General features: G+C 44.7%; 2 protein-coding genes across 4 annotated transcripts; one reads left to right on the plus strand and one right to left on the minus strand.

Moving 5' to 3' along the window:
- Window positions 1-196: 196 nt before the first annotated feature.
- Window positions 197-12,126, minus strand: ldhd (lactate dehydrogenase D). The gene is made up of 11 exons (XM_030052746.1): window positions 11,878-12,126; window positions 11,049-11,161; window positions 10,642-10,783; window positions 10,115-10,256; window positions 9,144-9,303; window positions 8,441-8,640; window positions 7,134-7,262; window positions 6,617-6,744; window positions 4,643-4,733; window positions 4,137-4,248; window positions 197-2,305 (listed from the first exon to the last, which is right to left on the minus strand). Exons 1-11 carry the CDS (start codon window positions 11,965-11,967, stop codon window positions 2,140-2,142), a joined length of 1,473 nt encoding a protein of 490 aa, XP_029908606.1. The 5' UTR covers window positions 11,968-12,126; the 3' UTR covers window positions 197-2,139.
- A 751-nt stretch (window positions 12,127-12,877) lies between these two features.
- LOC115360113 (protein FAM169B-like) lies at window positions 12,878-17,917 on the plus strand. 3 transcript variants are annotated; one of them, XM_030052757.1, is made up of 7 exons: window positions 12,878-13,025; window positions 13,574-13,707; window positions 14,085-14,187; window positions 14,288-14,373; window positions 14,767-14,929; window positions 16,786-16,968; window positions 17,250-17,917. In XM_030052757.1, the coding sequence occupies exons 2-7, from the start codon at window positions 13,579-13,581 to the stop codon at window positions 17,396-17,398; spliced, it is 813 nt and encodes a 270-aa protein (XP_029908617.1). In that variant the 5' UTR covers window positions 12,878-13,025; window positions 13,574-13,578; the 3' UTR covers window positions 17,399-17,917. The 3 variants fall into 3 exon arrangements, with proteins under 3 accessions (XP_029908617.1, XP_029908618.1, XP_029908619.1); XM_030052758.1 differs by lacking the exon at window positions 12,878-13,025 and adding an exon at window positions 13,032-13,442; XM_030052759.1 differs by lacking the exon at window positions 12,878-13,025 and adding an exon at window positions 13,032-13,351.
- The last annotated feature ends 2,850 nt before the right edge of the window (window positions 17,918-20,767 follow it).

Consider the following 20,767-nt stretch of genomic DNA (forward strand, 5'->3'; position numbering starts at 1 on the left):
GATAACTGAAAGTGGGCCGAGTGAAGCAGTGGGGAGGAGGATCAGCACCTACTAGTCTGAGCCTGTGGTTCTCTGCCTGAACAAAGGTGGTTTGCTCCTTCTGTGGTGGGAGTGAGTTACTGCCTCAAGTGGAGGAGTTCAGGTATCTCAGGTGTGATCAAATCATGATCAAATTTTGTGAGCTGACTTGGATTTAGCATTCACACCAAATTTCATACAAATTTTCCTGAAATTGCCACACCGGCGGAGCCCTCTAACAGTGCAAGTCAAAGTGCTTTAGTGGGTGCATCAGGTGAACTCCATTCCCTCCTTTTGGGCCAAATTTAAGTGAACAGTCAATGAGTAGCAGCTTTTGTGTCAAGCAAAATGTTGTTTTAAGTTCATTGGCTGATAAATCTGAACCACTGGACCGATTCATTTTCTGTCCACTGTCCAGAGACGCTCTGTGCTGAATGTCCTGCAAATCGGATGAAATTCCTGGGAGGAGCAGCAAAAGGAAACTGTTTTGGACAAAGTGCTAAATGGTGGAAAATCTACCCAAACAGTCACTAGTGACTCAGCATGATCTGATGAATCCATGGAAAAAGGCTCTTTAACTGTTGGTTCAAATACAACAATGCAACAAGAAAAGACCAATAAAGGTTTATTGATTTAATATCATAATTTATTTAGGCTATTGATTATATTTTGTATTGTTAATCTGAATATGCAAGTATAAATTAGCACAACAGCAAAATATCCAAAGCACAAGGACCTCAAATATGGACTTGAGTATAATACTTGAGTAAATTTCAGGATTTGAAATTCACTTTTTGTATCACCAGCTATGATGGGTACTGGAGTTAAGAGTTACCTCACACTCTGAATTCCCAGCAGCCAAAACGGTGTCAGGCAGGCCCATTGTTTCAAAATGGGTTTGACACACTTATGCTGCTGTACTACCTCATCTGAAACACAGGACTGGAAATTGCACATTTTTTAACATCTAAATGTATGGCAGGTCTTTAATTTAGGACTACTGGACAACTACTACACCTGGGTTTCAATTTTATTTTATTTCTGTCAGGGACCATGTGCAAAATACATCATGGATCTCAAACAATGAGATGAGATGATTGTATTAAATAAGTACTGAAACTGTTACATATCTGAAATCTGTATTGAAAATGTACATTCTATTAAATGTTTTTTTTGGCATTTCTGCTTTATCTGACAGTCACAGTAGAGAGAGACAGGAAAGGCAGGCGAGAGTGAGAATGACATGCAGGAAATGGCCTGAGGTCGGATTCGAACCTGCGATCAGGACTCAGCCTGAACACCTGGTGTGTGCTGAGCTGCCAGGTTCTCCTGAAAGCTGACATCTTGTACCAGCTCATGCTGGGTTCATACTGGGGCTGTAATGGTTCAATAATTGGCACAGTCGTATTGTATTGTGGTTTTTGGGCCACAATTTCAGTTTGATTTGTTTTGTTCATTGGAGGAAAAAAACACAACCATTTCCAATGTCATCTCTATTTTTTCACTCACAGATTTGGGATAACAACATGAAAACAACAAACATTCTTTCAAAGGCAAAAATGCTGCTTAGACTATTTAAAACACACATGAAAAACTTCAGTATGTTCATTAATTGATCAGCTGTGTGCAGTCAGATGGCTCTCATACAGTGGACTGGGTGTGTAACACAGCACTTTAGGGTGGGCTGTGTGTTGAACAGCTCAGTTTTTTACAATTAGATTTTACACCCCTACTTCATAACCTTAGACAGAATGTTGCTTCACCAGTTTGCAGGTATGCCTGAGCGAAAGAGCCAAACTCTCAGACTCAGCTCCACAGCGACATTAAGCTGCCAACTGCTGTTTAAAAATGAAAGAGCATGTCATTAAATGACCTGTGCATTACAGCAGGCACTAAGCTGCAGGGCTAGAAATCAACAATTTATGTCAACAATAATACATTTTCAAATTAAATCACAAAACCCTTTTTGGGCGCCACATATATACTGATCTCACAACTGCCTGCACAGGATTCAACTGATAGAGACCCATCACAGAAAACCTCAATCCCATTATTTTATTAATCCCATCATTTGATTGAAGTCCCACACAGTGACATGCTGTTCTCGGCCAGGGTCGAGGGTCAGAGGATTTTCCCAGGGTTCATCAGGTTCTTTGGATCGAGGGTGTGCTTAAGGCTCCGCATGACCTCCATGGTCATGGGTCCCATCTCCTCACACAGCAGCGCTCTCTTTCCTAATCCCACGCCATGCTCTCCTGTACAGGTGCCATCCATGGCCAGCGCTCGCCTGCAACGACAGAGACGTGACACTTTAGTTTGATTGTACTAAACTAACTTTTCTGGAAGGCCCTGTGTGCGCTTTCAACACACTGTCAACAATTCACTAATACTCCCCTGTACCCAGAGAGGCTAGAAAACCAGGCACAGCATCTTGATAGTCTGCCTCTTTCAAACAAGGTGGCTCAATGTTTCTGATGGATCAACATTTTGAGGTTTCAGTGAGGGTAGTTATCACAAAGCAACATTTAAAGTTTAGTACTTACAGGCATTATTAGCAAAATAAAAAGTAGTAATGGTGCCTCCACTGAAGAGGAGGAGAAAAGTGAGGTGCTAGAGGGAGGTGAATTTGTCTGGAGGTGTGTAAACAGAGGGGTACCGATTAGAGAAAGTAGGGGAAGGAGAAAAGAAAAAAAAAAAAAACTCTCCTTAAAAACTGGGATTCATGTTGTCATGCTATGTAAAATTTCTGTTCTACTTTGATACGCCTGAACAGGAAAGATAAAGAAAGCCAGGAACTGACAGTCAAATGAATGGGCTTTCTCATAATTAAATCAAAAAATGCTTGGGCTCCAGTAGTTAAGACTAAAAGTTTTTTAAGTTATACCCTTCATAAACAAATTGAACAACACATATTGTATAGTTAAGCGCCACCTTAAAATGACTAATTGACAATCATTTTTGTTGTTAGTGTGGCTGCTGAAATTCAGAGTTCAGGTAATCATAAAAGGCGACACTGAAAACTGGTTACGGTGTGAATAACATGGCTCATCCTGCTTTAATGGAGGAAGCTGACGTTCAGACAGAGCATCAGCTTTATAACCGAGAGCAGCGACTGATCAGAGGATATTGTTTCTGATAACCAGACTGATTGATCATCCGTTTCCACTCCGTCACCGTGGGTCTGTTTCTGTAGGCGCAGAGATCTGAATCCTGTTAAGCAGTTACTAGAGACTGACCTGTCCAGCCGCTGTGACGCAGGTGTCAGTCGACATGGTAACTGCTGCAGCCACTTTACAGCACTGCTGCAAATCAGTCCACCTCAGCAGCCAGCTACAAAAATATTAGTCAGTGTCGACACTTTGTGCCATTGATACCAAGAAAGGATGCACGAGATTGGGTTTTCTGCTGATACCCATTTGCCTATTTTCATTTTAAAGCCTTTATCAGCCAATACCAATAACATACCGATATTATTGTGCATCCATAATGCCAAGTCAGTTTGTTGGTGAAAGGACTCATAACAAATAAAAAGCCAATAAAACACATTTAAAAGAATGATTCAGCAAAGTCCCTCCTTTCCAGGGGCTTAGTGGCCATGGCTAGCCTCGTGTTCGCCTGCAGGAACTAACACCCTGCACCACAGCCAGGATCATTCTAACAGAAAGACCGTAGCTTTAAGTGCCTTACGTTTTAAGCAGCGTCTACAACTTTATCATCTATTTCCTCATGTTGTTAGCCAGTGTTAGCTAACATGCCAAATGATCTTCCTAGCACAGCTGGATTACATCACCAGCGTCTGTCCCGCCTCACAAAGCTGCTGGTTGGCCTGGTCGGTTTCTCAGCCGAGACAATGCAGCTGAACTGGACCAGTGACTCACTGGTCTGGAACCAGGCTGGTTTTCCAACGTCTCTTTTATTAAATCTCAGCTCCCATCTTAGCCTTTAGCGAGGAGCATACAGTAGATGGCTTATTGATTAGTGTACCTTTTGCATTACTGTCAGTGCAGGAGGCAAGTGGCGGCTCTACGCCCTGAAGAGTTAGCCCATAAGCCCCCCCCACTCCCCCACCCTCCCACCCCAACAACAGGAAACAGGTCCGACGATCCGAGCACCTCTACCTGGCTAGTCTCTCGGTGAAGAGGTGAACCCTCTGGACTTCATCCGAGTCGCTGGGGTCCAGCACCGTGAGGCAGTGGAAGTTCCCGTCACCCACATGACCCACCAAGGGACCTGAGGGCACACACTCATCACCTTATTGCACAGGAAGACATGCAATTACAATGAATAACATGGGTTTTCTATAAAACATACAGATGGCATGTCTTCAGACTGATAATGTCAGGGTCCTATTTTCACTCGGGTAAAGCCGGGGGGACAGTAGGTGTGGTGTCTTTGAATGTATATGAAGGAATGGGCATGCTGAGCACACTGGAGCAATGTGCTGCCATATTATGTTTCAATCTAATCAATCAAATCCCTGCATCGCCCAGCTCTGCGAGCACAGGGACGCACAAACCCCTGCTCTGCTCCCTTGTCAGTGTGCAAACCATCTGCACACATAATCCCTATCTGTGCCAATGATTTGTGCACTGGAACACAAAGGTGTTGATATCAGTCTGCCTACCTGTGATTTTGTTCTGAATCAGGTCTTCCTTCGTCTCCACGATGACCTGAGGCAGCCGAGACAGAGGAACACACACATCTGTGGAGTACGCCTGCACACACAAACACACTTAATTACCATGTGCTCATTATTAAAACACAATGTTGAATAGCTGCCCGTTGCAAATGTTTTCACTCTTACATATCATTAATCTGTGATGCTCAGTACATTCCCAGTTATTTAACTGTGTTTCTCCTGTGTCCATGCAACAGCACAGCATGGCTAATAAATTATGAGACACTGCTATGAAACACTGTGTGGGGGGAAAAACAGCAGATGAACACACACAGGGCAACCTCAGCCGTCTAATTGCTTAATGGATTAGCCGCTGCAGCCCGACAGGAAAAGCATTAAGGCTACGGTTAGGTAAAGGGTTAGCGTTGGGGTTGAGGTTAAAGCAGAGTCAAGTGCTAATGTACTGAAGTGTGCATGTACGTAAGAGTTTCACAAATCTAAGGTTACCATCCAGACATGACCCTCTGATCACGGCCGCCCCACTTACTGAGAAGCCCTGTCTCAAACCCTGGGAGGCCTCCTGGTGGGTTCACATTTCTGAGGAAGTGTTTCTCCGGTCTCGTTCGACCCATGTGCTCTGTGTGCAGTCAGCTGTTTATGGAGGCCCACTCAAATCACTTCTACCTGTCAGACCTTCTACCTGTCTTCCTGCTGTGGCCACAACTTTACAAGCCTTCCTACAGCACAGCAGGTGTCATGGTTCATAACTGAACAGGGGAGCAGTGGCCCAGCCCCATGATACTGCATGTATCCTGTTACTGTAGAGCTGCAAGCATGTCAAAGAATGAAATGCTGATGGCTTTCCTCTGAAGCCCCTCTACATGTACAGCGCCACAGCACCTATATATTTTATACCCGTCTTTCCTGTGCATTTATTCTGCAGTGGTGTGGAAAAGCAGCAAGAAAACTGCTTGAAAGGTTAAACTGAAAGAGACAACAAGGCTGCGATCTAATAGGACACTTTCTCTTATGCTGCTCAAACACAACATGCAGCTGGGACTGAAAAACCAAGAGCTATCTGGCTAGTTAGCATTACTGAGGGGAGCTTGAAAATGGTGTAATCCATTACACAGATAGACAGCATGTATATCAATATGTGTAAGACCTACCGCAGACAGGTGTCATACTAGTCCAGTAATTTTAGGCCAAAATTGGGGTCAACCTAGGACAAATTGCAAGAGAAGCAAAGTCCTTTTAACCTTTTAATTCACTGTTTAAATATCTGTTCTGACATTTATTCCTTATATTCCTTATTAGTGCATATCAAATCAGATAATGTGTGATATGCATGTGTAAACAGAATAATTAAAAGAACTTGTAATTGACTTTTTTTCTTGTCTTTGTGTGTGTAATCATCTTGTGAATTTTTATAGTGATATCTGAAAGTAAAATTTGGAACCCCTTTCCCCTGTGTGTTAAAAACAGGGTTTTTTGGTATTATATGGTCATAAATAGGTGATTTTCAAAACTTTCCACCAATGGGATTCCTTGGGACTTTTTTCCCCTCACTCAGGACAAACTGAGGATACAAAATCAGTTGAGTTTTTTTCTCCTGCAATTTGTCCTAGTTTTTTTCATAAAATGACTGGACTACACAGGTTTCTCTCATAACAGCGAATGGAGAGAAACACCTGTGTGAAACCTGCCGGTGGACACATGAAAGGCTACTTCTCATTAATTTGACGATGCTGTTAAAAACAGATGGCCAAATGTTTCTCCGTCCAGAAATGTGAGACATAAATACATCAAGAAGGTTTGAGTTCAACCCCTCTTGACTCACTGTGACCTATTACGCTCAAGAATGCAAAATCAAAATGAAAATTATTTCCATCCACTACTACAAAAGTAAACAAACGAGACCCTGTATTATCATGTGACTGCACAGATCACGGACCTGCCGAGAGCTGGAGAGCCTCTCACCTTGCAGCCCGGCCTGAGAGCCAGAGCAGCGTACCAGGCATCGTGACGGGCTTTCCACAGGCGCTCCCGTGTCTCTGCGTCTCGTGCCCACTGGAAGTCTGAGCCGCCGTTGGCCCCAGAGATCTCCTCTGCAGAAACAAATGCACCAACATGTGTGAGCTGTGTCGCATTATGCACTGAATTATTTGCTCAGACAACTGCAGATGGCAGAAATATTTATCTTAAATCGTTACCTTTACCAGTGGAGTTGGATGGGGTGCCGTTTTTTCACCCCATTCTTCTAATTGCTTTTTTAGCATGATACAGCAAAAAGTTAAGATTGGATTTACATGATACTCTGGTGAAGAAAAGCGATGGATTTTTCATAAAGATCGTCCAAAATGAGGTGTGTCAGCGGGAGTGGCTTCACATAAAAATGCATGTAACTTTTACAGTGTTTGTGCTCTAATCATAATTTTTTTTCCAGGTTATGATATGAGGTTTCCATCAGCAGAAGCTTCTGTGACTTTGCTTCTACCTGTGGTGCTGATCTGCTCGTCGAGGCTGCTCTCGGTGCCGTGGAACTCCAAGAAGAGAGTCGGGGTCACGGGGTAGGACAGGGAGTTGTACCTGTTGCACGCATCTATCATCACATCATCCAGAAACTCTGCAAAACACACCCACGCACACACACACACACACACACACACACACACACACACACACACACACACACACACACACACACACACACACACACACACACACACACACAGACACAGGGTTCAGGTGCGTTGTGTACATGTACTGCTTTTTAAACTGGATTGTCAGAAACAACTGTTGTTCTTGTCAGGTGAATAAAAAATGACTTTGTTCCTGCAGTGATCCAATTTCCCCAACATTTCAACTACATTCCTCCATCATCATCATCATCATCATCATCATCATCAGCAATGTGTCTGTCCAGGTTTAATCTGTGTCTAAACCTTCTTCTCCCTCAGTCCAATGTTTTTTTCCCTCTTGCCTCCCGGTTTGAAAAGGCTCTGAAGATGTTTTTATCGTTTATCTTTTTCTTCATGCGTAGACAATAAGACGACCTGTTTAACCAGAATTCCTAATGCAGCAAAGTCACAACATGGGAGGGAACGTGCAGCAAGAGGTGCCCTGCTGAATACAGGCTCTGATGCAATGTCTTCCTCCTCAAAACAAAACCCATGTGAAAAACAGTCTCAATTTTCCAAATTCATGGTAATCTGCCCAGTACATGTTGAGATATCAAATTTTACATTTTGGCTTAAGGGTGGTGCTAGAGGAAAGGTGATGGCATCATCAAAATCAAGAGGAATCTTCCTTTGGGAGCATGAACACACTCCTCAAACATCATGGCAACACATTAACTGTTTTTCATGATGTCTTGAGTGCAGAGGTGACGTTCTGGTGTGAGGGACACGAGAGGAAAAGGCAGGAAGTCACCAGAACTGATGCTTCTGCTCCTCTGGTCATGCTCCTCCTCTATGGAGCAAGAAGGTGCTCACCACCTTCCACAGCAAACCTCCCAGGGCAAATTTAGAGATGTGCTGCCTGGGAGTAAAGGGACAGACGCACTGACATCCTCCTGCCTGTCACTGGGACAAAAACCTCTCCCAGTTTTGAACAAATTCTCCAATGTGACACCTGTTGCTGCACGATATGTGGTCAGGATTTTCTCCAAGGTTGTGAATGAGCCGCACTGAGACTCAACATACAAGTGAATGCACATTAAAGTGCAGTCACATCTCTGGGCTATTTCAACACACGCGACGGCTGAACACATCGCCTTCATCTCCAGTTCCTTCCTGTCCTCACCGATGCGAGCAATGGGCACGCCCGCCTGCAGGACCTGCACCGTGCTGTCCACAGCGGCTTGGACGGAGGGGAAGGAGCAGACGGCCGACACCGTGGCTTCTGGGATTCCATAGAGACGCAGGGTGGTCTTGGTGATGATGCCCAGCGTGCCCTCCGAGCCCACGAACAGGTTGGTCAGGTTGTAGCCGGCTGATGTCTTCCTGGGGGACGAGGAGTATGAAGATGGAGAGGGAATAATCATCATCATCATCATCATCATTATAATAATAACCACATAGATTCGTGGGGAATCTGATCACGGTGTTGATTTTTTTTTTTTTTTTTTACTACTAGTTTTTATTACCAAAAATGAAGCAGCTATCACTGTTCAACTGATACTTTAAATAGCATCAACCCTGTATTCCTGGCTTTATGTTTTTGTGAGACAAACGGCAAAACTCATCCCATAATTAATCTTTTCAGAGTAAAACCTGCAAATACAGTAAAATTAGCACTTCTGCGAGCACAGTCTGGAGTGATGTGGTGATAATATGGTTGTTCCGCTTTAGACTTTAGAGTTCATAAAGAACACGTTTACTCTGAAGAAACTCATAATGCACATTAACAAGCTACGCCAAAGCATCTTCATAACAGTCAAATAAATTGTTGTGATACATAATTATGTCTGGCAATATTTTTTGCCTTGGCATGTTTGCGGGTGTACCTGGGTCGGCGGCCCTTGCCGGCCGTGTGCACGACCGTCCCGTCCGCCAGCACCACCTCTAGGTTCAACACGTTCTCTCTCATTGTCCCATAACGCACTGCGTTGGTACCGGAGGCGCTGGTGGCAGCCATCCCACACAGAGACGCATCGGCCCCGGGGTCTGCAGATCAAACAGCACAACTGTTATGGTTCATCTTTGTTGAGGAGATAATCCTCATTATCCAGCTGTTGCATATGATCTGTGACACCAAATGTCATCCTGCAGTTTCCACTGAGATTCCTCTGTTCTGGGAGCGTTTATCAACTCCTGCACAAAAAGACACTTACATGCATGAGCTGGCTTATGAAATCCACCGTTTGACTGGCTCTCACATGAGATGTGATGAAGTCACACTACACACTAACAAGGCTGTGGCTACACCTGAACACTGTGATGGAATATGGTTTTTCATCATTTTACCAAAATCACAGCCTGTTTTTTTTACCAGACACTTTTTAAATGGTATATCTATATTACAGCAGGCACGTTTTTGGGTGACTTGTGTCCTTAAACGCTTGTAAAAGTTCTTGCCTGCACAAGAAATCTGGCATTGATCCAGCAACACTGATGTAACCTTTCAATATATCATGCAAATAATTATGGTCATCTTCTTTTTATTTATTATTATTATTATTATTATTATTTTATTATTATGTATTTTTTATGAAAACTGTTTTTTTTTTTTTTTTGCTAATTGCCCTTTTTCCCATGTTTGTAAGGAAATCAAGTGAATTTGCTCAGGTTTCAGAGGGTTAACTGTGTGGAACAGGACAAGAACATGCGTCCCTTCAAACGGTGACAGCTCTCTGCTCGCCTCACTGAGCTGCAGGAAACCGCAATGTGACTGACCGACAGGAATCTGACCGACAGGAAACTGCAGTGTGACTGACCGACAGGAAACTGACCGACAGGAAAAAGCAGTGTGACTGACCGACAGGAAACCACAGGCCGGTGTGGCGCAGGTGGGCGTTGAGAGCCTTGCGGGTCACGCCGGGCTCCACGGTCACATCGAAATCCTCCTGGTGGAGATCCAGGACCTGGTCCATGTTCCTCAGACTGAAACACACACCACCCTGAGGGGAGGAGGAGGCACACACACACACACACACACACACACACACACAGACAGGAGCAAAAAGGAGCTCACTTTCAGTGGATTTCAGGTTCTGGTGTAGAATCATAAAGACCTGATCACATCCATGGGGCTGACAGTTATTTTATTGACTGTTCTCCCTCACTCCCAGCTGTGTCTGTCAGCCAGCACACTCACAACAACTGGAGAGGATTTGTGGCTCAGAAATGAACAGAATTCTGCTCATTTCTACTTTGTTGTGATTTAGCTTCTACATGGTGTTGTGCTTATTTTACTTGTGAACACCATGTTGTGTAGATACACATCCCACCCCACCCCAAACACACACCCACACACACATACAAACAGATTCTCTTCCAACTCACATTTAAGGCACTGACCCCTCCCTCCAGGCCGGTCCCAGTGCCAAAGGGGATGATGGGAAGATCGTAGCGGTGGCAAATCTTGGCCAGGGCACTCACCTCCTCCACGCAGCGAGGAAACACCACCACATCTGGGGGACAACATCTGGACAACAGGAACATCGCATGCTCAAAATATAGCAAAATAACCTTTCATTTTTTATTATCTGTGATGCTTTCCCCCATCTGAGCAGCAGCCGTCCACCAGACGTATGTCAGGTCATTCAGGGCAGACGCTGTCACAAGCCAGCCTCCGGCACTCAGAAACAAAGAGAGGATGACAGCACCAGCACTGTCCTACACAGCAGGGGGACTGAAGTGATATCACAGTTAGGGTGAACTGTCCCTTTAATGCTATGAGAGAGACCCACCTGTGCACAGACTCATCCCTGCCGTGCTGCTGCCTGACAGCCTCGCCCAACGAGACGCCGTCCTCACCACACACACACCTGAACGCAGAGACTGCCTTCTCCAGAGCAGGACCCTGCACGCACACACACACACACACACACACACACACACACACGATCATGTCAGTTTAATGTGGCCTCATGCACTGACACACCAGCAGGTGAAGCTTTACACTGCACTGTAAACTGAAATAATCAGTTAATTACTTCATTCATAATTAGTTTCTTTACTGTAATCAGGGTTATTTAGGACTCCTGTGGTCAGACTGGTTTGGTGAAGCTGATGAAGCCTCCCATGACTCTCACAGGCCTGAGTCATGTGACCTGGGTCCTGTTCTGCTCAGGCTCAGGTCTGAGGACCCGCTGGAAGCTTCTCATGGACCTTGCTCGGTCCCCAGACCCCAACTAGGAACCACTTTCAATATTCAGCTCTTTCACGTTGCTAATGTGCAACCTGAAACCAGACATGTTTTCTAGTCTTACTGACTGAAAAATAACAACAACAACAGATTTAATGGTGACAATGAAACATGCGGCCAGTGTTAAGGCTGCACACAGGCTGCAGGCAGGCGGCACAGAGGCGATGACAATCAGAGTGTCTTTACTCTGTCTTTTTACTGTGTCTCTACTCTGTCTTCACTGTACACAACACGCACTGTTTATCAGAGCTGCGCCTGCGCGGCCCGGCTCTCGGTTGAGCATAAGCTCTATAAAGGTCACGGTCTGTGGAATATGAGTTACAGCAGCGGCAGTGACGCGGTGCTGTGCGGTTAATGTGAACGGGACTTACTTTCTCCGCTTCTGCTGTGACGCGGCGCCGCTGCAGGAGGCGCGGCAGGCGGGGCAGCAGGCGCTGCGTCGCCGTGAGGCCGGGAAACATGGTCAGCGGTCCCAGGTGTGTCCGCACCTGTCCACACACACCTGGCAGCACCGAGGCAGTCTGCCCTGAGAGCTGCCCGTCACACACCGAGGTTCCCCGCCCGCCGGGCCGGTGTGACGGAGAGAGCCGAGTACCCAGTTACTGATTATTTACAACAGGAAGACGTCCGGTACGGCTTTTCACAATAAAAGACTCTTAAGTACAATTACTTTCTTTGTTTATTTCTTTGTTTCTTTCTAAAAAGGAAATGACAACAGCAAACACACCTAATCTTTTTTTTTTTTTTTTTTTTTTTTTTCACGGCAATTATTCTATTAACTCTGCTCTCGATGACTTTTTCGGATTGAGATGCCAAAAGAGTGCTTTTATGTTGAAAGCCACATCTTCTTTTCTGGATAAACATCAAAGGGCTGATAGGCCATGCACAGGATTCAAAGGGAAGAATTAATCAATCACTAGACTGAGAGTAGGGCACACATAATTAAATGGTAGCCTGTGTGAAGAAAGTGTGGAACATGAATTATTAAGCTGTCAGACCTGCAGAGGTCCTGACTGCAGGTCTAAGAGAAAGTGGTGTTGAATTTAATCTAAAAAGGAATACTGATAGATGGTCAGTGGATCAGCTGTGCTTCCAGGTGCTGCTGAATTTGTTAAGGTCCACAGCATTCACAGAGTTTCAAATGCAGGTGAGAAAGTTAACTGCCTGATTCACCCTCCGGTTCAGCAGGTGGCGGTAACGCACCTGGAAGGTGTTTACCTGCCCACTGCCATAAACATAGAAAAGAAATGTTTTTTTTTCTACCAGGAAAAACATACATGTACATACCATGCATGCCACAATACATTAGAGAAGAAGAAGAGGAAGGAGACGAAGGAGAGGAAGGAGAACATGTTTAAACGATCCCCTGCAGAAAGTCGTAGTGACGTCATGGCGCCGTGCCGTCAGCCGGTGGCGCTGCAGCTCCAGGCAGAGGAAGCACGGAGGTTACCGGCAGAGCTGCAAACGTCCCGTCAACATCTGTGAAACTTTACCATTCCCATTTTTATTGACTCGTAAAGTAAGTTGGCTCGCAGGGTGTGATGAGGCCTTGCCGGATTAAGCACACAGGTGGCTGAGCTGGAGCTGCCGGCGGCTGTAAACACAAACCTGCGCAGCTGCAGCCTGAGGCGAGCCGCCGCGTCTTGCCTGGACAGACACAGACCAAAGTCCACGCAGAAAAAGGTCGTTTTGAAGCGGCGCTGCTCATCGGCTCCTATTTACTCCTCAGAAAGTGTCATTCAAGACCTTTTCTGAATCATCTGGAGCCGCCTCTCAATTCGGCGTTAATATAATCCACCAAGTGGCACTAAATTCAATGAAATTTCAGCTTTTATAGTTTAAAGGGTAGGTTTTATTTACATGCAGCCGCGGGAACAGTTTGCTGATTGTATCACTCGCTAACTTCAGAAAAAGAAACAAGCCGTCAAAGGACTTTGTATGTGTCTCTCTCATATAAAACCTGTATCAGTCCTTGCTCTTTGTATCTGTGACAGTAAAGGAAGTTGTTCTGTAGCCGGCTGACTGAAAACTTTCAAACTGCACTTAAATTGATGTTTTCGCCGACAGAGGCCATGTATCCCATAGACCTACTGCCAGCTGTGGATTACAGCGACCTGACCTCAGCATCCCAACAGCACTTTGCTGCTTTGGAGTCGAGAGATCATGGAAATGAATGGTTTCAGTCCTCACACCATTCAAAGGTACAGTAACACTTTTGATATCCCAACATCCCCTGTTCATGACGATGACGCTGAAAGTCAGGTATAAGAGGGTCCTGATGCTGCACTTGGCCTGCAGGGTTCCTGCTGTGATGTGAAGTTTGGAATAGCTTGCTGTGTAAAACTGTCATGTCATGGTACTAATTTGAAACAAAGGATGCTCTCACAGTCTTGTCTTTCTGAGAGAAAGGAAACAGATGTTTTAAAGCCTTAGAAACACATGAGGTACTTGTAGATGAAAGGTGCTACTTTTGGCACTGAAGAGAAAGCATAAAGGAAATAGTACACAGACTTTGTTATCACATCAGATGGCGGGAAGGCAGATGAGGTGCTTGATGTTGTTTTTGCTCTCTGGTCAGGTGGCGGTGACAAGAAATAATGTGAGCCGGCTGCAGTTATTTGAAGATGATCAACCAAACTGTACTGTTCTGGCACTACAGCTCACTGACGATCACACACAAGGTTTGGTTCTGCACGCACACCCACATACACACACACATATACAGATATACATACGTACATACGCATGCAAACAAAAGTTTTTTCTCCTCTTATTTTGCAGTGGTGGCCTTGTACCTGCAGGGGAAGTGGTGGTGTGTGGACGATATCTTGCGGACAGCCAGCAAAACCAGGACTGGCCTTTTGTTGGTAATCTTGTGTGTGTGTGGTGTAAATGTCAGTACAACACAGATAAACAGGTCAGAGTTCCTGCACAGGTCTGAAAGTGGGTGAAGGTGTGGACTGCACAATAACATTTGCAAAAGTATGGAATTTGTTCAGTCTCACATATGACTGCACATTTTTTGTAGCTTTCAGTCTCCTGTCAGTTTGCACATTGTATTTGCTGTAGTGGACAGTAATCTTTATCTTTATAAAAAAAAAAAAAAAGAGAGATAATCTATCCTTTTTAGTAAAGGGATAGTTCACCCATTATGAAAAATGAGATGTCATTTCACTCCCAGGTTTCAGTTTGCATGTTTTCTGTTTGCATCTGTTTTCATGTGCACTGGCGAGCTTTCTGAGCAGCTCTGTCGCCCCCAGGTGCAGTCGGTCATGGAGAGGCTGATTCTGTTCCTGCTCAGCCAGGTCGCCGAGCGGCTTCCACAGGAGGAGGCGCTCTTCTCTCCTCACCCCTCTACAGAGCTCGGCAAACTGCTGTGGCGAGATGGAGAGGCGGTGGGCTTCTACACCGTCAAACAGAAAGGTAAGGAGGAGGAGGAGAGGGAGGAAGAAGAGGAAGATGAAGTGGGTAAAATCACACCTGGTGTATGTGGTGAGATATTGCACCTACAAGAATATATGAGGCCACCTCCAGGGGGCGACACGGAGCGCTACAACTGGGCTAAACAGAGTCACCAGCCGTCAACAGGACTCTTCCATGAAATCAGTTCTCCGAATTATATATATATATATTTTTTACTGTGCATTGGTGAAAAGGACTTGATGGTGGGTAAGATGACAAACATTTCTATCTGCTTGAATGCAATGAACCTGATGAACAAAATGTAGAGCCAAAAAAAGCTTTTGTCCTCTGGCCTTGTAACCAGTTACCAGCACAGACGCTCAGTGCTGGTGGAAATCCCCTGAAACTGAGAGTCATTATAAATACTGGACCATGTAACAATGATAATAATAGTCCAGTTACTGGTAAATATTTGGAATCAAATGTGCTGTCCAGCACTGCCCCCCAGTTGTGAAAAGAATGTACTGCACTCTTTTCCGTCTGGGCAGTCACTTGTCTTTGTTAAGCTTTATCTCTGTAGATAGGCTTTAGTAAGACAGAGAGTGGACACTTTGTCATTTTTTATATAATAATATTGACCAGCACAGCTCTAATATTAGTGGTTGTTTTCTTGATAGGGTAATAGTTTAGGCAATAAAAGTAAAGTAAGATGAGGTAGTAATTTACCCATCTGTTGATCTACCACTACATCACTGCTAGCCACACAACAATAATATTTAGTTAATGATAAAAAAAAAAAACCCTCAAACTTTCAGTACCAATTCTGTTTGTGATGACTATGGCAGCAAGCAAGATGTTTAAGTTAAAGCAACAAAATTATGTGGAAAAGGGAAAGTTATGTAATTCAAAATCAAACCCAGAGGACTCTGATCTCCAGGAATCTCTGGCTGTACTCGCCTGAGCCAAGTGGAGACTTTACACTGCCTGCCTTCATAATCTCCAAGCAGCTCCAAACCTAAATTAAACATGAACGTTGGACTGAACTGAAATCAGTGACTCATGTTGGTTTGTGTAAATGAGCTTGCACCTTGGGCCTCCGCTTTGTTTTCCCAGGATACTCAGGCCTGGCTGAAACCCCACTGTGTGCAGAATGAAGTCACGGCTCCGAGCTCATGTAGTTTGGCTTCATCTCTAGCGAGTAACAGGTTACATAACGGGGAATACCTAGAAACTGGGTAAAAGGACCACAGCGGTGATTTTGAATGTTGGGACCATGTGCTCCAGTTTACCCACATTTTGCATTTTGCAACTCATGCAGGAGTGCTAAAGATTTCACAACATATCATCAAAATCCAATCAATTTTTGGTTGAAACACCCACATTATAATGTTCTGCTAACAAAGCAGCCACTACTCAGAAAGCACAGAACCGATAACTGGCTGCAGAAACCAAACATTTCCCCGGGAACTACCTTATTTCAGGTCCTGAAAGCACAACAGTGCTGCTGCTTTCAGGAAAACTCATGTGGAGGACTTTATTCTGCTGATGGAAAACTGGAGTGAAGAAAGTCTGAAGGCTCTAAAAGTTCATTTTCATATCGTAGTGGAATGAATGGAAACCAACGGCTGGAGGAAAGGGTCCTTTTAAAGGGGAAAACTAATCATGAAAATCATTTTCCTCAATTTAAAATGCAGACAAACGATTGCTGTAGATGACAATAATTATGACAATCTAGAAATCTGAATACATTTTTTTAATTTAAGTCAACTGAAACCCATTACATTACCGTTTTGTGGACTGATGACCATTTCAGGCATGCAGTCTCTGACCGATTCCATTTTAAAAGAGCAATGATTGGTGCGCTGTGTGTGCTGCAGGCAGTTTGTGCGGCGCCTGGACCAGCCAGTGCTACCTGCTGCCCGTCCTGGACACGGTGCTGGTGAGGAGCCGCTGGAGGAGGCGAGGCTTGGCTCTTCAGATGCTGCACGACTTCTGCTCCTGGTTTCCCAACGAGGAGGTGCTGGGAGTCAGCTCTCCGTTGTCACCCAGCATGGTGGCAGGTCAGTCACTGCAGGGCCATTCTCAGGTTTTTTTTTTATCTGTTCTTCCTGTTTCCTTCCTTTCTTTCTTTAATATGTGTTGATCTGTGCACCTAAGGAATTACAGCAACACTGGGATAGTTCCTGGTGGCCTGAACAGAAACATAAAAGCCACATTTTAACAAGAGAGGGGAGTAGAGTAGAGTAGAATTTGGGTGTGCATTGGACCTGTTTGTCCTTGCTAAGAGGAGATCTGTGTGGCCCCAGCGCAGTAACAGCTTATGATGTCCCTGTGTGTCCAGTGTGTAAGAGGTTCCTGCAGCAGCACGAGGAGCATCGCGAGCGCCTGTACGAGGTGGAGGCTCCCGGGGGCTGGACTCAGCGCCGAAACATCTGGCTCAGCATCCAGCTGGGCCGCTACTCACACAGTGAGCATGACACACTTTCCTAAAGTCTCCTGCAGAGAACCTGAACTGGAATAGACCGGACTTTCCCGCTCAAAGCAGCACAGCAGGACAGGTGGAGCAGTGACCTTTTTTATGTGTACTGTTGCAAAAAGCTGTTGTGATTGTACCGAGCTCTCTATCATAGTAAGCGAGTCAAGGCAAATGGCAGACTCGCTGAGGGGAGAGGGTTTGCAGCCACGAGCAGGAGAGGACGGGCCGTGGAGAGGCGTCCCGTGCTGCTGGAGGGCAACTGAGGATTTTTGGCGCAACTGGTGGTAACCGTTAACGTTGATTACTGCTTTTAGCGAGCAGCCACAGCACAACACATCATCTCAGTTCACCAGCTCGTGTGACACACTTTACGGCCCTGCTGACGTGCACTGTCACCATAGCAACTCACCACAATCGCCATTTTATTCTGCACCAGCCAGATGACAACAGCAAACAGTTGCATGACTGTTTGGGTCCAAATTAAATTAAAAAAAAAAAAAAAAAAACCCTAATGAAATGGGTTCCCATTTCAGGCCACAAGGCAAGGCAGTGTGTCGAGAGTTTAACTGATGTTATTAAATATCAAATATTGTCCAGTCGCTGTCATCTGTCTCCTACATGATGTCGCTGTGGTTCTCCATCAAACCCACTGGCCGTGTAAAATAAATGGACATACTCACTGGTTTCTGAGCTGTCTTTATGAAGCCGTCTCTTCTTAGCCATCTTGTAAATTGTCTTTATTAATATAATTTCACTGTCAGTTAATTGGCAAACAACTGTACAGCAGCACAGTTGAACAAAACAGGTTAAAGTGATAGTTTGGGTTCTTAGCCATACAGCGGAGTCTGCTGCTCCAGACGAGTGTCACACATCGTGCCGTCGGGAGAACGTGTGCTTCACCAGGAAGGTTCTGCTTCAGAGTGAATGAAGTGGAGCTGGACCAGCAAACAACACGGTTTGACCAACAGCTGAAAAACTGTTCTGAAGGATGCACAATAACATGTATGTTTGGGAATATATTGTATTATATTATTTTTTATATGAAGACAATAGTGATTGTGCCCTGCCATGGACTGGCGACCTGTCCAGGGTGTTTCCTTGCCTTCCGCCCAATGAGCGCTGGGATAGGCTCCAGCAACCCCCCGCGACCATTGTGAGGATAAGCGGTTTAGAAGATGAATGAATGAATGAATATTGATTGTCTTTTCCTGGTAGAACTACTTTTCTTCAGTATCACTACACAACAGCTCTCCTTAGGGGTGTGTTTGTTTACTATTGCATGTTGTTAAGATGGAATATGTTATATATTATGTATATTTTGTATGAATGTGTTTTATATGTGATGTGTAAATTGGTGTTTTAATGTTTCTCTGTATCTCAGCTTTGGTTCATCTATTGCGTTATGCACTGCCTCTACCAAATCAGTTAATAAAGTAAACAGGTATGATGGTCACAGCCTGATGATGCTGTCAGTGTCAGAGTGTGTGAGGCTGGATGTTTCAAATAGCACATGTGAGTGAACTCCCCTCCACCATATGTTTACTCTGTGGCCATCTGAACCCATACATCACACTCTCCAATCTTATTGTATAATCAAATGCTGAAGTGAGTCACAAAGTAATCAAAACTTCATCAGAGTATTTTATATGCACAGATGAAATGCCTTCCCCTCTGAGTATAATCAGTCATTATGTTGCAATGAAACAGTTCCTCCCTTTTTTCTCTCGGCGGCGTCATGATGCTTCATGTTGGAATGAGGCAGCGTCCTGCGATTTGTTCAGCCAAGCTCCCCAGCTAATTAGCTCTTCTAAAGAACACATTAGCCCTTGTGATCCAAGCCATGCGAAAGGCTCCCACAATCCCTGCAAGTCCACTTGAACAGGATGTACCCCGGCAGCCCACGCCGGAGATCTGGACGCTGGAACTCCCCTGAGGCTGCCAGAGTCCTCAAACACAACGCAAGCCGCTCACATGTTTTCTGGCTCTCTGAAGTCCAAACGCTCTGAATCCTCAGTCACCTCACACCAATGCCACATCCAGAGGAAACGCTCCAAAGTGCCAGATAATTCAGAGGGACAGTGAATGAAACCTTAGAGACAGACAGGAGCCTTGTGGTGTTCACTGACCTTCAGAGAGAAGCCACACAATCAGGGAGATAGTGGGCGGAAAACCCACCCAAGCCCAGCTGACCCACCTTTTATTTGTGTTGTATAACTGACCTTTATAAGACTGCCATGCATCTTAACAAAGGAAACTCATCGTATTCATTCTAGTGACAAGTATCAAAAAGACTAAATTAATTCTTTCATAAGGAACATGAGATTTTTGCCTTATGATGGCGCTCGACTAGAGGTCATCTTAATGTTTGACACTTTAGTCTTGCATATTGCTGCATTACGAAATCCAAAATCCCAGATGATATCTGGTATTATATGACATCATAGCTCTCTTCTAAGGCCGCCAGATTCCCCAAACAAAATGCGAACCATCCAAATGTTTTCTGGTCACTGAATTCCAAATGCTCTGAGTCTTTGGTCTGCCCCAGATCAACTGAATTGTAGTGACAAGGATCAAAAACCCTAAATAATCTCTTTCATTTGGTAAACTTGATCTTTGCCTTGTTATGGTGCTTGACCAGAGGTCATCTTTCTGTTCAGCACTCGATCCCTTCACAGACAGAGCTGGATGCAGCGAGGCTCACTGTGTCATCCTGTCAACACCGCAGGCAGCGGGGGACAATAGCATCATAAAGCTGGACAGGAGCCACGGGTCTTTCACAATAGTTGATAAGCATGTGTCATGTCTTGCATAACCTCCTGTGTGCATTCCATATTCACACAGGAGGATTATGACTGTCAAAAGGACAATTTATGATTTTTGGTTTGAGTTCAACTGTGACCACAGATATTTTCCACAGCAGCTGTTTTGACTTGAAATGGCAGGTAAACACCAGTGCCACTGATGATATTGATTATGGTTCTGATCCATTTCTGTGCAGCAGAGTGTTTCCAGCATGAAGAGCAGCAGGAGCCTGGCTCTGCTGGATCCTTCATGAATGTGATAACACACACTGCTGTTCACATGGACTGAACCAGAGAACTGTCATGCAAATCACTTCCCTGTGTTAAACATGAAATATGCTGGTCAGTAAAGTACATAAATAATTATTTCCAGCTGTTTTCTGACCACTGGGTGTACTGGGAACATTTAAGATGAGGAGGATTTACAGGGTTTTTGAAGGTGGGTAAATGCATTCAGCCAAGTCATTTATGTGCAACAGCATACTTCATGTCTGTGGAGGTAAAATTATGAATGTAAACAAATCAGTGTTGTTTACAAGGAACACACCATAGCTCAGTGTGTGCGTGTATGCGTGTGTGCGT

This window comes from Myripristis murdjan, chromosome 6 (assembly GCF_902150065.1).
Source record: "Myripristis murdjan chromosome 6, fMyrMur1.1, whole genome shotgun sequence".
NCBI classification, from domain to species: domain Eukaryota; kingdom Metazoa; phylum Chordata; class Actinopteri; order Holocentriformes; family Holocentridae; genus Myripristis; species Myripristis murdjan.

Excerpts from the sequence above, each read along its gene's own strand:
- ldhd (XM_030052746.1), bottom strand. The coding sequence starts at position 11,967 with ATGTTTCCCGGCCTCACGGCGACGCAGCGCCTGCTGCCCCGCCTGCCG. Across the intron at positions 10,257-10,641 it reads GAGGGGTCAGTGCCTTAAAT|GGTGGTGTGTGTTTCAGTCT; the intron begins GTGAGTTGGAAG and ends TCCTCCCCTCAG. Across the intron at positions 8,641-9,143 it reads GGCAAGGGCCGCCGACCCAG|GAAGACATCAGCCGGCTACA; the intron begins GTACACCCGCAA and ends CTCGTCCCCCAG.
- LOC115360113 (XM_030052757.1), top strand. The coding sequence starts at position 13,579 with ATGTATCCCATAGACCTACTGCCAGCTGTGGATTACAGCGACCTGACC. Across the intron at positions 13,708-14,084 it reads AGTCCTCACACCATTCAAAG|GTGGCGGTGACAAGAAATAA; the intron begins GTACAGTAACAC and ends CTCTCTGGTCAG. Across the intron at positions 14,188-14,287 it reads CACTGACGATCACACACAAG|TGGTGGCCTTGTACCTGCAG; the intron begins GTTTGGTTCTGC and ends CTTATTTTGCAG.